General features: G+C 39.8%; 1 protein-coding gene across 1 annotated transcript in view; it reads left to right on the top strand.

Annotated features, from left to right (window-relative positions):
- Positions 1-15,441, top strand: part of ube2f (ubiquitin-conjugating enzyme E2F (putative)) — a 65,068-nt gene continuing 49,627 nt past the window's right edge. Inside the window, exons 1-4 of the mRNA XM_080412744.1 lie at positions 1-239; positions 6,907-7,091; positions 11,512-11,541; positions 13,915-13,980. Coding sequence (XP_080268870.1) covers positions 6,977-7,091; positions 11,512-11,541; positions 13,915-13,980 — 211 coding nt within the window. The 5' untranslated portion in view covers positions 1-239; positions 6,907-6,976. The remainder of the gene's footprint in view (positions 240-6,906; positions 7,092-11,511; positions 11,542-13,914; positions 13,981-15,441) is intronic.

Genomic DNA, 15,441 nt, shown 5'->3' with positions numbered 1-15,441 from the left:
TGTGACACCGGAGCAGAACTTCTGACAGCTGATCATCAGCCCAGTTTGTTTATATGTATTTTATCATTAACTCCTTTACATCATTGATTTTTTTGGACGCCATTCGCCGCCTGAAGAACTGACTGAAGTGCCTCTTCTCACGGAGCCCTATTATATTATAGCTGGGGGGCTGCGGCCAGCGTGAGATCGATTACTGTTATGGTGTTGTAGGACGGAGCTCTGATCTGTGAGGACAGCAGGTAAAAACAAACGCAGACAAACAGACCACAGACCAGTGGTGGAAATTAACTAAGTACATTTACTTAAGTACTGTACTTAAGTATAATTTTGAGGCATTTGTACTTTACTTGAGTATTTCCAATTTCCAATACTTTTACTTCTACTCCACTACATCTTGGATCCAAATATTGTACTTTTACTCCAGTACATTTATTTGAAAACTTTAGTTACTAGTTACTTTTCAGATATAAATTATTATATTATAAAACATACATTAACCACTTTAGCCCTATTTTATACCTAGGCTATTTTCAAATATTTAGTACTTTTACTTTTGGTACTTTAAGTACATTTTGATGCCAATACTTTTACTCAAGTACATTTTTAATTTTGGATTTTTACTTGTAACAGAGTATTTTTTTTTGCAGTATTGGTACTTTTACTTAAGTAAAGAATTTGAGTACTTTTTCCACCACTGCACACAACAACACAACATTACAGTGGTTCTCTAACTTTTTCGTGCCAAGGACCCCCAAACAGATATGTGTTTGGCCGTGGACCCCCATGTCAAAATATTTTGTTCCAGGGACCCCCAGAAGCAAAGATTTGAACCCACAAATGTCGCTTCAAAACATATTATATTCGAAGAATTGCAAAAAAACAAGCTCATAGCGTGGCACTGAGCTTGTAGATCTGCTATTTTTGAATGGCCAAAGCATAAAAGGTTAAAATTATTGTGATGCTATGTTAACACATTTATAGCTGGGGGCCCCCCTGGTACCCCCTCAAGGACCCCTGGGGGTCCCCGGACCCCACTTAAAGAACCAATGCACTATTAGACAATAATAGACATATAGCTGAACCTGCTTGTTGATTGAGTTGAGTGTATATTGGATTGAGTTTATCTAGGATCCCATTATAGCTGTTACACCTGGCAACATATATTCTTCCATAGGGGCCCACACAGAATAATATACATACAAAAACTAGTTTACAGATATCACACAAAAACAAGATAAAATACTTTACAGCATAAAAACACGGTTAGTGCATTCACCTAAGTAATATTACATGGTATAGTGAAATAAACAGAGTTACAAATTTCCTTTAGCCTTTTCTTAAAATGCATTTTATCCTTCATTTCTGTGATGCAATGTTACTGGTAGAGAGTTCCAGAAAGTCATTGCCCTGTTATATGACTTTATTCTTCATTGCATCAGTTCTTGGCCTAGGCACTGTAATCGCTACATGTCTGGTATTACTTCTGTGTCTACTGCTACTAGTATAGTATAATTAATATTTTTATACAAGCATTTTGTTTTTTTTATTCAAACAAATGTTCCTAAAAAAAATCACCCAGACTGGCAGATGATCTCTGCTCCACCAACAGCCATGACAGATTCTGATGAATTAATAATAGTGTATTAGATCTAATAGTTGACCGACTTGACAAGTGACATTTCTGTGTGCAGTGTTGCAAAGCAAGGATCATGCATGTATACCAACACAAGTTGATGCACGTATAATACACCTTCAGGCTAATTGTTGTCTTATGGATGCACCTGTCACCACACTAGGACTAGCTAACATTAGCCACTGTTAGCATGCTGGTCATTTGGGTTAGTTGATAAGCTAGCTTGCCTACACTGAGTGGTGGAAAAAGTACTCAAATGTTTTACCTAAGTAAAAGTTTAAATACTGCTATGTAGAAATACTCTGTTACAAGTAAAATTCCGGAATTCAAAATTTACTTGAGTAAAAGTACAAAACTATTGGTATCAAAATGTGCTTGGAGTACCAAAAGTAGAAAGTGCTCATTGTGTAGAATGTCCCATTTCACAAGTTTTCAAATGCATAAAATGGATAAAAATCATTTGAAAATAGCAGATCTACAAGCTGCTTGTAGATTGTAAATTTTTCAAATGGCCGAAATGTATATAGGGCTGAAGTGGGTAATATATGTTTTGTAATAATAATCAAAATCTACAAAGTAACTAGTAACTAAAGTTTTCAAATAATTGTAATGGAGTAAAAGTATAATATTTGCCTCTGAGATGTATAGTGGAGTAGAAGTACAAGTACTGAACATTGGAAATACTCCAGTACAGTAAAGATACCTCAAAATTCAGTACTTGAGTAAATGTACTTGGCTGCTTTACACCACTGGTTAGTAAGTTAGTTAGTAAGCTAACTTGCCCACACTAGCTTCACAGTAAAACCCTCGCAGTGTTAAAATAACTCTGAGAGTGTACAAAATGGAACCAAATAGACCCATAAGGGGTCCATTTGATTCTTTTTGTACACTCTCTGAGTTACAGACCCCATATAGGTGCATTTGGTATACATGAACAACATAGTGGTTTATAGCAGTAAAGCTGTTTTCATGGCTATTGTCCAGGCTAGTTTTGCTCCCAAGTCTATGTCGGTAACGTGGGTCAGTTGTCCTGTCCTCCCCGGGGTGGGGGCAGTGGTGGAAAAAGTACTCAAATGTTTTACTTAAGTAAAAGTATCAATACTGCAATGTAAAACTACTCCGTTACAAGTAAAAGTCCGGAATTAAAAATTTACTTGAGTAAAAGTACAAAAGTATCGGTATCAAAATGTACTTAAAGTATCAAAAGTAAAAGTACTCAAATATTTGAAAATAGCAGATCTACAAGCTCACAACGCGTCGCATCGCGACGCGTTGTGAGCTTGTAGATCGGCTATTTTCAAATAGCCTATGTATAAAATAGGGCTAAAGTGGTTAATGCGTGTTTTATAATAGTCATTTATATCTGCAAAGTAATTAGTAACTAAAGTTTTCAAATGATTGTAGTGGAGTAAAAGTACAATATTTGCCTCTGAGATGTAGTGGAGTAGAAGTAAAAGTACTGAAAATTGGGAATACTCCAGTAAAGTAAAAAATAGCTCAAAATTGTACTTAAGTACAGTACTTGAGTAAATGTACTTAGTTACTTTACACCACTGGTGGGTGGGGGGCTGCCTGGTGTCAGTAAGCAAAGCAGGGGTTCAGGCTGACTGACAGCTGGGGCAGGTGGGGGGTCAGTGGAACTGACATCTGATATCTCCTCTCATACTGCGGCTAACCCGGAGAGCTAACTAAATACCTGTACTACTGTACTGCATTCATTCACTGACAGGGACTCTACACACACTGTCTCTAGGGCTGTCACGATTACAGCATTTAAAGGGATACTTCACTTCCGGGCCGCCGACACATTTAAAAAAAATATTAAAAATAAATGAAAAAGGTTATGGAAAATTCATGGCCCCCTCACGCATTAGAGTGTCCTACTAATGTGTGAGGGGGCCATGAATTTTCCATAACGTTTTTTCATTTATTTTTAATATTTTTTTTAAATGTGTCCCCGGCCCGAAAGTGAAGTATCCCTTTAAGTTGACAATTAATTGTCATACGAATAATTAACGATTAACGATTTCATTGTGTTTTGCTTTTTAGTGTATGTTTGCCTTTTAGGCTTTGTAATCAAAACTTATATGACAAATAACTTAAATATACAAAGAAATGACTGACATATTTAATGATTTTGCACTTTAAAAAAAATAGAGGAAATAGCTGATCTACAAGCTTACAATGCGTCACGAAGCTTGTAGATCTGCTATTTCAGTCCCCCCCCCCCCCATTTTGACGATTATGACGATTATGACGATTATGTAAAAAAAAATCGATTAGCTCAAATAATTGTGATTAGACAATTATGTACCGGTAATAATTGCGACAGGCCTAACTGTCTCTCGTGCCAGGCAACTTCTTCCACAATCTTTTAATGCTACAGAGAGTCTGTCATTCTGCCCCATAACAGTTGAGAGCAGGAAGCTGTCCTCTGTTTGTCATTTTCGTTCACAACAATATATATTTTGGAATATAATTTTAGAATTTCCATTTCTGCAAGCTAGATAGACGTTGACTAATTTGGTTTCCAATTCCAATAGGAGTTATTTACATGACTGCAAAGGCAAAACGGAAGTGAGGGGGAGGCAGGACAAGGACATCCACTTTATTTTATAGTAATCTTTAGCACATGTAAATGGTCTATGGTGCATTTATACAGCGCTTTTATCCAAAGCGCTTTACATAGATTGTGCATTACATTCACCCATTCACACACACATTCATACACCGATGGCGGAGGAAACCATGCAAGGCACCAACCTGCTCATCGGGAGCAATTAGGGGTTCAGTGTCTTGCTCAAGGACACTTCGACACTAACTCTGGGGTTAGTGTCTCTGGGCTTAGCCCGGGATCGAACTGGGAACCAGTTCTACCGGCCAATATCCGCGGATGTACAAACTGTTAGATGGAAGCATATGAAAATTGTGTGCCAGTCTGTCTCGAGAAACTTCACACCAGAATGTACCAAGTAAAAAAAAAGTTCCTTAAAGGAGGAGTTCACCCAAAAAATTACTTATTTTCTATCAATTACACACCCCATGAAGCCTTGATTTCATAGATTTATTTTTGTTTTTGTGGCATTCCTAAGACAATAATTTGATGACCGTGTGTATTTCCGGTAGGAGACACAAATAATCTACTTTGTGTCTCCTACCGGATACATTAGCCGGTAGGAGACGGGAATCAAATTATTAGCTTAGGAATGCGACAAAAACAAAAAAGAATCCATGGATTCAAGGCTTCTTAGGGTGTGCAATTGATAGAAAATAAGTCATTTTTTGGGTGAACTCCTCCTTTAACTGATTAGAAAGACCGGCGTGGCCGGCAGCACTGCGTATATTACATTATTGCAAGTCAAATGATAGTCTGCACACAATGGCTTTATAGCAGAGGGAACATGCTAATGGGCCTTTGTTTCATTCAAGGTAGCCTGGCAGAAATGCAGCTACTTTTCCTTGTCATAGAAATTACTCTAATGATATAAATCATTAGAGCAAAAGTCCAAACCTTTTCATCAGAATGGACTTTTGCTCTTCCTCATTGACCTACCTGTGAATTATACCAGTGAAAGTTCCCTATATGTGGACTATGCAGTCGAACCTGACGCACGGACACTCTGCACCTTAATCCCATGTACAGCGCAGTGATATTTATTATTCTTGCACCTTAACTAACGTCCATATCATACAGTATCTGCTGCTATGCTCATGACCTCAGGTACATACCGCACCGGATAGATATACTATATGCAAATGTAGATACATTGTTGTTTTTCATACATTGATCTTTCTCTCTCTTCCCCTTGCTCCACCCCCCACCCCTTCCCTTTCTCTTTTATGGAAATAACAAAAACGATGGAACTTGCACAAAAAACCATTTCGCCCACTGTTTTACACCTGTAAACCTGTGATGTGACAATAAAAGTTGATTCTGGAGCAATTAGCTTTTTGAAGCCGTTATGGGTAGGTGATTAGAATTCAACTTAAGCGACTGCACGGCACGCCTAATATTTAGAATCTATGAGGTGTTGGATAGAGACGTTCTTTTTTTATTTTTAAGGGGAGGAACTTAAATCCTAAATGTAATTGTCTAGAGGCAATAGTTACTCATTTGTCACCGTCTATTGCGAATCACCTTAATTATGAATAATTAATTGAATTGAATAATTAGTTGCTTTAATTTAAGTCTATCTTTCTACACACACACACACACACACACACACACACACACACACACACACACACACACACACACACACACACACACACACACACACACACCTTACACTATTACAGCCTTGCACTACATGCATTTCTACAACTTACTGCGGTGCCTATTGCCTAATTACAATTAGGTTACCCAATCGATATAAACCACATTTGTTACTCAGGCTTAATTAATTAGTGTCAAGGCCATCGACTGATCAAAGGCACAAAGAACAGCAGTACTGGAGCTGAATCATTGGTCCCCTGTGTTTCTTTTTTCAGTGTTTTGGTAAGATCCCCTCTTTTGGACAAGCCTAATTAATACTAATGACATGGCCCATTCATACATGTTTACACCCAGCAACAGTCTCAGTGTTTACTGTATACTGGCAAGGTAATACTAGTCCTTTGTGGATATAGCTTAAAGCCTCACTATGTAACTTTTGAAAAATTTATAAAATTTAATTTTGTCCAATCTGTAAGTATGGTAGAGTATGTTAATACAATAAAACGTATACAATTGGGGTGGTTGTATTTGGTCTCCCTGCTCTTAACATTTAGATTGTGTCAAAGGTCATGTCTCTCACCTAGACACAGGATCTGAGGCGAAGTTTGACCTGTGTTGAGGATTGTACTGTGTCTGACTGTGAGACCGGGCTCCGACCTGTTTGAATACGCGCTCCCTGCTCCTTTCAAAATATGCCCGCTCCCACTCCATCCACTTCACTCTCCAAAAGCGATTGCACGCGGCAATTTTAACCTACAAAACTGTTATCGATTTCATTTAACCCATTAAGACCTGAGGCCGCTTCTAAAAAAAATCTAAATCCTAACAGTTTTTTGGAATATAATATTAAAAAATCATTTTCACGATTATTCAAAAATAGCAGATCTACAAGCTCGTATATCTGCTATTTTTGAACAGCCAAAGAAATCTAAAATGACACGGATGCGTTCCAGGTTTAATGGGTTAATATAAAAATATACACTGTTTGTTATATTTATTGTTTATTTTATTTCACATTGAAGCATATTGGATCCGTAATGGTGTTTGTGATTAACAGGAATTTGACCAGTGGTGTGACTGTGCGCCACAGCAGGGCGCAGTGCGGGGCAGAACACAGCGGTAGAGCCATGCTGACGTTGGCCAGTAAACTGAAGAGAGAAGACGGGGGAAAGACGGGCCGCGTCCCCGGACCGTCCGACTCGACCCACAGGATCTCTGTCAGGGACCGCCTCCTCACCAAAGGTTTGTGAAACAAATGATTTGTTGTTGTGTAGTGTTCATTACAGTTTATTGCAGGTATGTTTGCACGTACGAGAAACATGTCTCGGTGAGGTTGGTGCATTTACACTGAACTATAGCAGTATTTACAGTGGTTTACACAGTACTCAATATATAATATGATACAATATTATTGCCCTCAGGAATTTCAATGAGGGGAGCAGTAGGAGCTGGGATGTTCCTGAAAGATTCATGACGAAACAATCATACTCTTCCAATTTTGCGTAGGCATTGTATGTCTTTTGTCTCTTGGCATCTCATTCTCAATACTGTTGTCTCATTAGCTGTAGTTTAGCTGGTTCTAAACGGGTAACAGGCCTGGACTATTGATATGCTGTCAGAGCCATTCTGCATTCATTTGCCCGGCCGCGGTGCTGCTCCCCTGATATAATTAGTTGGGTTCCACATTCAAACCAGCAAACTTAAGCGTGATTGGATGGTGGACGGCGGAGACCCTCAAGGATCTCAATCTTAAAGACATGGTGGTTGGCTGCCCACACCTGCTTTAGAACGTTGAGCAGCAAGTTGTTGGCTGCACCAAGGAAGCTTTTGAAAGGAAGAGACGTGGTGGACGCCGGGGATGCGCCATGAACACTCATGGGTGGCAAACCTCGCACCGGAAGTTCGATGAATGTGTGTGCAGTGAATGGAGCCGGCTGGACCAGCTCATGAACAAACATGATTTCTGAACGATTGCGACCTTTGTCGTACACTCGGTTTATGAATATGAAAGAAGACATTTCACAGGTTGTTTTCTAATCGTTTGCTTTTCGATGTTTCTGTCTCGGAGGTATCGCAAGATTTGGTTGCCAGACAGGAAATGGTTGACAGTCTCGCGATACTTTGGCCGTTCAGAAACGTACTTTGTGCTCTTTAGATACCTCTAAAATTATACAGTGTACGCATCGAAAAGCAACACAGCAAACAATGTTTGATATGTCTTCTTTTATTTTCCTGAACCGAGGTCTCAATCGTTCAGAAATTGTGTTCATAGGGGGCGGCAGTGGCTCAGGGGTTGAGTGGCCGGTAGAGCGGCCGGATGGAAACCGCAAGGGTCCCAGTTCGATCCCGGGCTCCCCCAGAGTTGGTGTCGAAGTGTCCTTGAGCAAGACGCTGAACCCCTAATTGCTCCCGATGAGTAGGTTGGTGCCTTGCATGTCTTTCCTCCGCCCATCGGTGAATGAATGTGTGTGTGAATGTAATGCACGATCTATGTAAAGCGCTTTGGATAAAAGCGCTACATAAATGCACCATTTACCATAAGCTGTCCAGCCGACTCTCATAGTCTTGTTATTTCACCGACTTCCGGTGTGAGTCTGCCACCCAGGGTGACAAATCTGCCGGCTGGAATTGCATGATTGAGAAAATTACGTCGGCTTCCCTTCCTTTCAAAAGCTTCCTTGGGCCGCACCAGGAAACCAGATGGTCAACCTGCATTTTTTGGCATACATGTATCCATTGGAGGTTAGACCAATGAGGGTCCATTTTAGTTTAGTTGGCTCATAGATAGGCAGCAGCACAGAATTTAAATGTCTGCAACTTTGGGGGAAAAATACACCAATGAATAATCATCATGACACAATAACATGACAACGCCTGCAATGTTAAAAGGTACTTTGTTGTACTGCACATATCTGTGCTTCTTTTTAACCCATTAAGACCTGAAGCCGATTCTACAGGTCTCCTAAATCCCAACAGTATTCTTAAAAACCTATGTGGTTCTCAATCTTTTTCATGTCAAGGACCCCCAAAATGATATGTATTTGGCCATGGACCCCCATAAAAATATTTTGTTCCAGGGACCCCCAGAAGCAAAGATTTGAGTTAAAAATGTTCGCTTAAAAATATATATATATTCAAAGATTTGCACACATTTTCACGATTTTTCAAAAATAGCAGATCTACAAGCTCGTAGCGCGGCACTCGGTGCCGCGCTATGAGCTTGTATATCTGCTATTTTTGAATAGCCCAAAGTGTAAAATAATGCTTTTTATTTCAAATCTAAAAATGACACAGTTCCAGGTCTTAATGGGTTAAAAGGCTGAGATTGCATTACCTGCAACTTGTACAAAAATGAAAAGCAGTAACTAGCATAGAAATAGGGATAGAATGGAATTCCGCTGTGGAATTCTGTAACAAAACTCAAGGATGAAATAACAATTTTAATGTCATACATTACATTTCTTAATGAATTAGTCGTCTTTCTGTGCAATACAATAAAAAGCTTGCTCGTTTAGACTTCATGATATGTGGCGTCAAAGGCATTTGGTTCATAGAGCCCAGTGGCTGATCATTATTTTCCATTTACTGAGGATGGTGGTTAAAGCAATTAGACCGATGGCTTTTAGTTCTTTGGACTTGTGCTTTTTTTTGGAATAGGTATAATTGTGGACCATTTCCAGGGCAGAGGGACAAAATGGGTGTCTAAAAATATCTGGATCAGTATGTTGGCTCTTCTGCTCCTAACTGTTGAGCACATTCTCTTAGTGCTCTGCTTCTAAGTCCATCTGCCCTGGCCTGGTGCCTTGTGATGGTTCACATTTTGGCAATTGTGCCATTTTCATGGATAGAAATACTGTCTGTAGGGTTCACTTAATCAGAGAGTTGTCAAATGGCTTAAGTGTCCTTTAGTACTGGAGTGGAAATGCAATGAAAATGTTCAGATTGTGAGACATTGTTGGCCTCTGACATCTGTGACCCGCCCATCATGGCATTAAAGGAATACTTCACCCCCCAAAATCTTTTTTTCACATTGTGAATATTTTTCACTTCATTTTGTGAACTCATAATCTCAGCTTCACTGTCCTGCCATTCCTCCATATTTTGGCATGTATGACGTCATCTACATAGCAAGCCAAGACCCTGTCTTGTAGGCGCCCCCCTGCTTTCCCCGTAGTAACTTCAGCTTGGCGACGCCCCTAGTCTCTAAATATAAACTTTCACGACAGCCGAAGTACAAATATAATTTATGAAAAGGCTACTGAAGGCAGTCTGACTAATTTATTAGGCTACTTATGACTGAATGACTGAAATATATTATATGTTTTGTTGTGTACAGTATGTGGGGATTATCTGGCGCATGTATCTGTTATGAAAGAGAAATTGTATCATGAGTAAAACAGCTAGTCCGAGGGCCAGACCAGATATTGGTACCATTTGAGTGGGCAAAACCTTACCTATACTACTTTGTTTATGCTATAATCAACATAAACTTTATAGGGTCATTATAAGTAAATTAATATATGATAGCCTTTCCATAGGAGTAGCTTTTTATATTTTTGGGACATTTTGTTATATATGCGGATTTTCATTATTTCCAAAAAGAACACAAACAGCCAATAGCATATCAAAAGTTATGTAATCTTGAACCTAAGGCAACTAAAACAATTATAAAGTTGTTTGCTGTAGTAAAAGCAGTGTGTTTGAATCGCCCGAGCCTGGTGGCTGCCCAGGCCCGGTGGCAAAGGCGGCTGTGCGTCTTGTAGCTACTGTATAATGTTTAACCAGTTGCAGTTTATGTGATTAATTGAGCGTACTTGAGTCTGTTTGGATAATTTCTGCAGCTTTAAAAAAAAGTATACCAATCTATTATTTCAAAGCCGCCCTTCAGTTCATCTATTGCGTCTTTAGATCATGTACTGTTAGTATGAACCTTGTTTCTTCTAGCGGGTGTATTTTGAGTGTTTGTCAGTATCTGGGAAAGAGGTGCTGTACGATGGGTTTGCAGTGCACCTCCCCAAATGATGGTGGTATTTTGGTAAGCATTGGGCACATTTCCAAAACAAGTCCTATACGTGGGCAGCATGCTTTAAAAAAATCTATTGTAATTCTGTACGGAAGAAAATCGGTACAGCTCCCAGCTGAAAGACTTACGTTCCCAGAGGCAGTCCCACTATTGCTGAACTTGCCCATCATTATGAGAGAATTATGATGATTTTTTAATCCACAGGCTGTGACTGTTTGAAGGTCGTTTACACCATAATCCTTCAAAAACAGGTGTGGAATGAATGTTTCACTGTGCCTCTCTTATATTAGACCACCCCTGGGGGGGGGGACTATATGGTTGTATACTGTATAGAGTTGTTCCGATACCGATATCAGTATCAGAAAAGCTGCCAATATTGCCTAAAATGCTGGTATTGGATTCGGATTCGGTATCGGTGACGGCAAGTATGCCAGTCTTTGCCATTCTGATACCAGATAATGACAAATGTGTAAGTAAGCTAATGGAGACTTGGTGTGGGTGATGAATTCACATACAGTGTATGTTTTTGTGCATGTTGGTGTGCACATGTGCACCTATCCACATTTCTCTACATCCTCCCCACCTCCCTCCCCCCTCGCGCTCTCTTTTTCACTATTCTCTTGTCTTTTCTCTTCACAGAAGTTGCCGAACTTGAAGCCAACCTCCCTTGTAAGTAATATATAACCTTTTAGGTCATTTAAACGAGCTGAGACAGACTAATACCTCTTGGGGTTCATTACTATTCCTTTGTTTTCTAGGATAATGATATTCCACTCTGTTGTTCGCACGAGAAAGTACTCAACCCCAGATCTTTTAACCCATTAAGGCCTGAGGTTCCGATTCACAAAATGTCTTCTAAATCCTAATTTTTTTCTGAAAAACGTATGTTACTATATATCAGTGGGTAACTGCTATTTTTGAATTGCCAAAGTATAAAATAATGCTTTTTACACAGATGCGTTCCCGGTTTTAATGGGTTAAAGTCATTCAGACTGATGAGTTGATCAGGTCTGTCTCAGCCTCCAGCTGGTAGCTGTCTAAGGAGTGAGCACAGCATGCATCTATCATTGCTTTGGTTGAACTCGGTGCAGGGCTGATTACTTTGCCGTTACACACGCAGCTTTTGTTTCACTTGAGCCCACCCCCAACCGCCATTTGTCTTAGCAGTGGTGCAAGCTGCTGAGAGGACATGATTGATGAATCTATTAGGAAACCTTTCACCAGTAGATGGATTATGTTCAATATTTGCACAGATTAAAGGCCCTTTAAAAGCCCTTCAGTCCAAATAAATTTTTAACACCTGTTCTGAAAAATGTAAAAGCTTTGAAAGGTTTCGGGGACGTATATACACCTGGATGTAGTGTACCAGAAGAGCAGCTAGACTGCAATCTGGTTTCTTGTAAAACTGTATTCTTAACTTTATTACAACACCATGTTTGTTTGCCTTGAGGTCAGATTCTTATCAAAGAAATTCTTGTCAAATGCTACCTAAATGGTGTGAATACTTTTAAATATTTTATAATTCACTGAGTTTTGTTAATGAATTAGAATATTTCAATATTCAAATCCAAAATATAATGCATGATTAATTTTTTTCTGTCGATATGAAAGTCAGCATGATTAACTGACTGAAAAGGAGAAAATAAAGTATAAACCCATTGCAATATTATTATCCCTTTGGTGCCTCTTCCAGTCCACTGAGAAGAACGCCTTTTGAGATGAGGAGTGCCGTGGATATCACGTCCATAGGGCTCGCATGCAGCGTTTATTAACTCCCACAACGTTCAAACCGATCAACCATTGCTCTGCTCAAATGTTATTAGCACAAATAGCTTAGCTGAAACAAGGTGAACAGGCTTCGCATGGTTGTGTGGTAACGTCAACGTCCTGTCGTAAATGATCGAGTTGTCAGACACAGTCAGGAGGATCAAAAGAGCAGTGCTCCTCTCCAAAAGTTACTATTTCCAGCTTAAAGCGCACAGGGCGCTATGGCAAAAAACAATGGGCGCCGGGGGCACCGGGACTCTGGCACTGAGAAGAGGAGCCCACCAGCACGTCTTTACCATAGAAATGCAAGCTTTACTCTATTTTAGAAAAGCTTCCTGTGGACAGGTGTTGAAAATTAGCACTCGTGCTATATACACTTTTAACAATGTATTTGGTTTTGTCCAATGTGATTGTGATGTCCATATCAAATACATAAATAAATAAACATAGCAGACTGGCGCTGCCAGCTCAAAAGCCGTTCTCAGTGAAGACGGCGCCTAACTAAAAGAAAAATCAATTACTTTGAAGTTTCATTCAACTGTGACTACTAGAGTGCTTTGCTCCAGCTGAGGTCCTTCCTCAATGCTCAATCCATACTGGCTCCAATCCCCGAAACTTCAAAGTGACTGTGATTTTATTCCTATAACCCTCTCACGCTTGGATACACCGCAGGGTAAAATTGCCTGACCAGGGATCAGCTTTAATTCCCTCTTCAATTACGGTAACAGTTCAGGCAGCTATTTCTAAGCGTGACCTCAGTTCAGCATATTATCCTACTTTGTTTTCATTTAGACATGCTCAAGATAAACACTGCTAAGTCCCTGAATGATTTTTCCCTGCGGCTTGTAATTTTTCAGCTGTAATACTCCAATTTGAACACCAGGGGGTAACATGGTGCCATTGGAACTCACTGATTAAGTCACTCGGCAGAGCTTGCTGCAGCAGTCTAATCAAACGTGGGCACAAACATCAAATGCTGTGTACAATCAATCAGAACATAATGTTGGTAATGAGAGATGCAAATAGATAATGAAAGTATAATGCAGCGTTGTCAACTTTGGTGATACAAATGCAAGTGATACAGATTGTTTTCTGTACACCTAGAAACAACTTGTGCTTCTTCTTGTGCAGTGCTTACTCCATACCAATAATAACGGATGTGCAAACACAAGACACACAGGACTGTCATTTTTTTTATTGTAGATTGATTGATTGATTTCTTGTTGTTATACTATTAACCGTCACTTTTGTTTTGTATAATTTTTCCTTGGTCAGGTACATGTAAAGCCAGCTTCCCAGATGAAGACAAACTCCATCATTTTCAGCTGGCAGTGTCCCCAGGTAAGACAACACACAACATGTCTCTGATTCTTCCCATCACAGTTGTAGCACTTATGGACATAAGGGAAATTAGTTTAATTGACAGCCCTGATGCTGTGGCCCTTTCAATGCGAGTACACCACTGCCAATGATGATTTATAATTTCATTGTAAGTGACACAACACAGTTCCTGTGCTTTCATTAGTTAATATATGGGGATACGACATAACCCTTGAAGAAACCTCTCTCCTTTGTCTCTGCTACAGTTTCCCTCTTGCCCTTGTTCTACAAGGAATAAGTTGTCTGTCCAGTCTCTTCATGTGTAAAGAAACAGAAGCCAGTCCAAACAAAGAAGAAAGAACAATCACATATCAATTTATTCTCTACCATTCCCAACCATAAATTAGATGTCAGCATTTTTCTCACTTGTCGGTTGGTTCAAGCTGTGTGCCATGTCCGGGACACAACTCTGTACTTTGCGATGGCTCAGCAGTGTTCTTTTGTCCCTGGTGGTGACTGTCATCCTTACAGTCTTAGCATAAGCTCTGCCCCAGTCCATGGAACCCTAATTTTTTAGAATCTTTCTTCTAGGCAAAGTAGAGTTCTTTGCGTGTGCGTGTGCGTGTGCGTGTGCGTATGCGTGTGCGTCTGCGTGTGTGTGTGTGAAGACAGAGAGAGCTAGTGAGGTAGAGACAGTGAGTGGGTTGTATGTCATTTGTGTATCTTATGCTTGTGTTCTTTTTCCCCAGAAAATATTCCCCACTCATTGGTGGTCTTGCCTTCTCTGCATTTAGGGTGCAATGCGACATCATTATTCCCCAAGTCCAATCTGCTTGTTCAGCAGTGTGCCAAGAGATCCCACCTAACTAAGCTACCTGTCGGATACCGTATAGACCAAAAATACCCAAGGATATCTCTCTCGAGGCCAAAAATTGCATCTCGCCTACTTAGAATTATGGTCCGTCCTGCCAGAACGAATATAGCTCATTGTTCTTCTTTGTGAAATGAAACCTTGAACCTGGAATGGCCCACCGAAACCGAGCTACGCTGCCTTTGTGCTTTTCATTTTCATTCACTCTCTTTCTCTCGCTCTCTCTCTCTGATCTAAACCAGAATTTGTGTTTATAATGCCAATTAACCAATAAGCCGATAAGCATATTTGGGTATTTATTAATAAACGGCTAACCATTGACATCCCTAGCAGCAGTAATCCTGCAAAGCGGTCTTTTTCTTAGTCTTACTCTTTTACAATTGATACATCCATCCTCCAGAACTCATTTCTTTACCTTCACAAAATGCAGAGTTGAGAATGACCAAAGTCTGTTCCCTTGGTAAAGCATCTGTTCATATTGCTCAGTTCTCTGTTCTTGCTAATCCTCAGTCTCAAAATATATACGCATCGTTCTTGTAACATTGTTCACATATAGAACAAAAAAAGAGAGAAAATAAATAAATAAACAAACACCATTTCAGGAAACTTGA

Source organism: Gymnoscopelus braueri (assembly GCF_963280865.1).
Source record: "Gymnoscopelus braueri genome assembly, chromosome: 18".
Classification (NCBI taxonomy): Eukaryota; Metazoa; Chordata; class Actinopteri; order Myctophiformes; family Myctophidae; genus Gymnoscopelus; species Gymnoscopelus braueri.
This window is presented reverse-complemented; position numbering and strand designations above follow the sequence as displayed.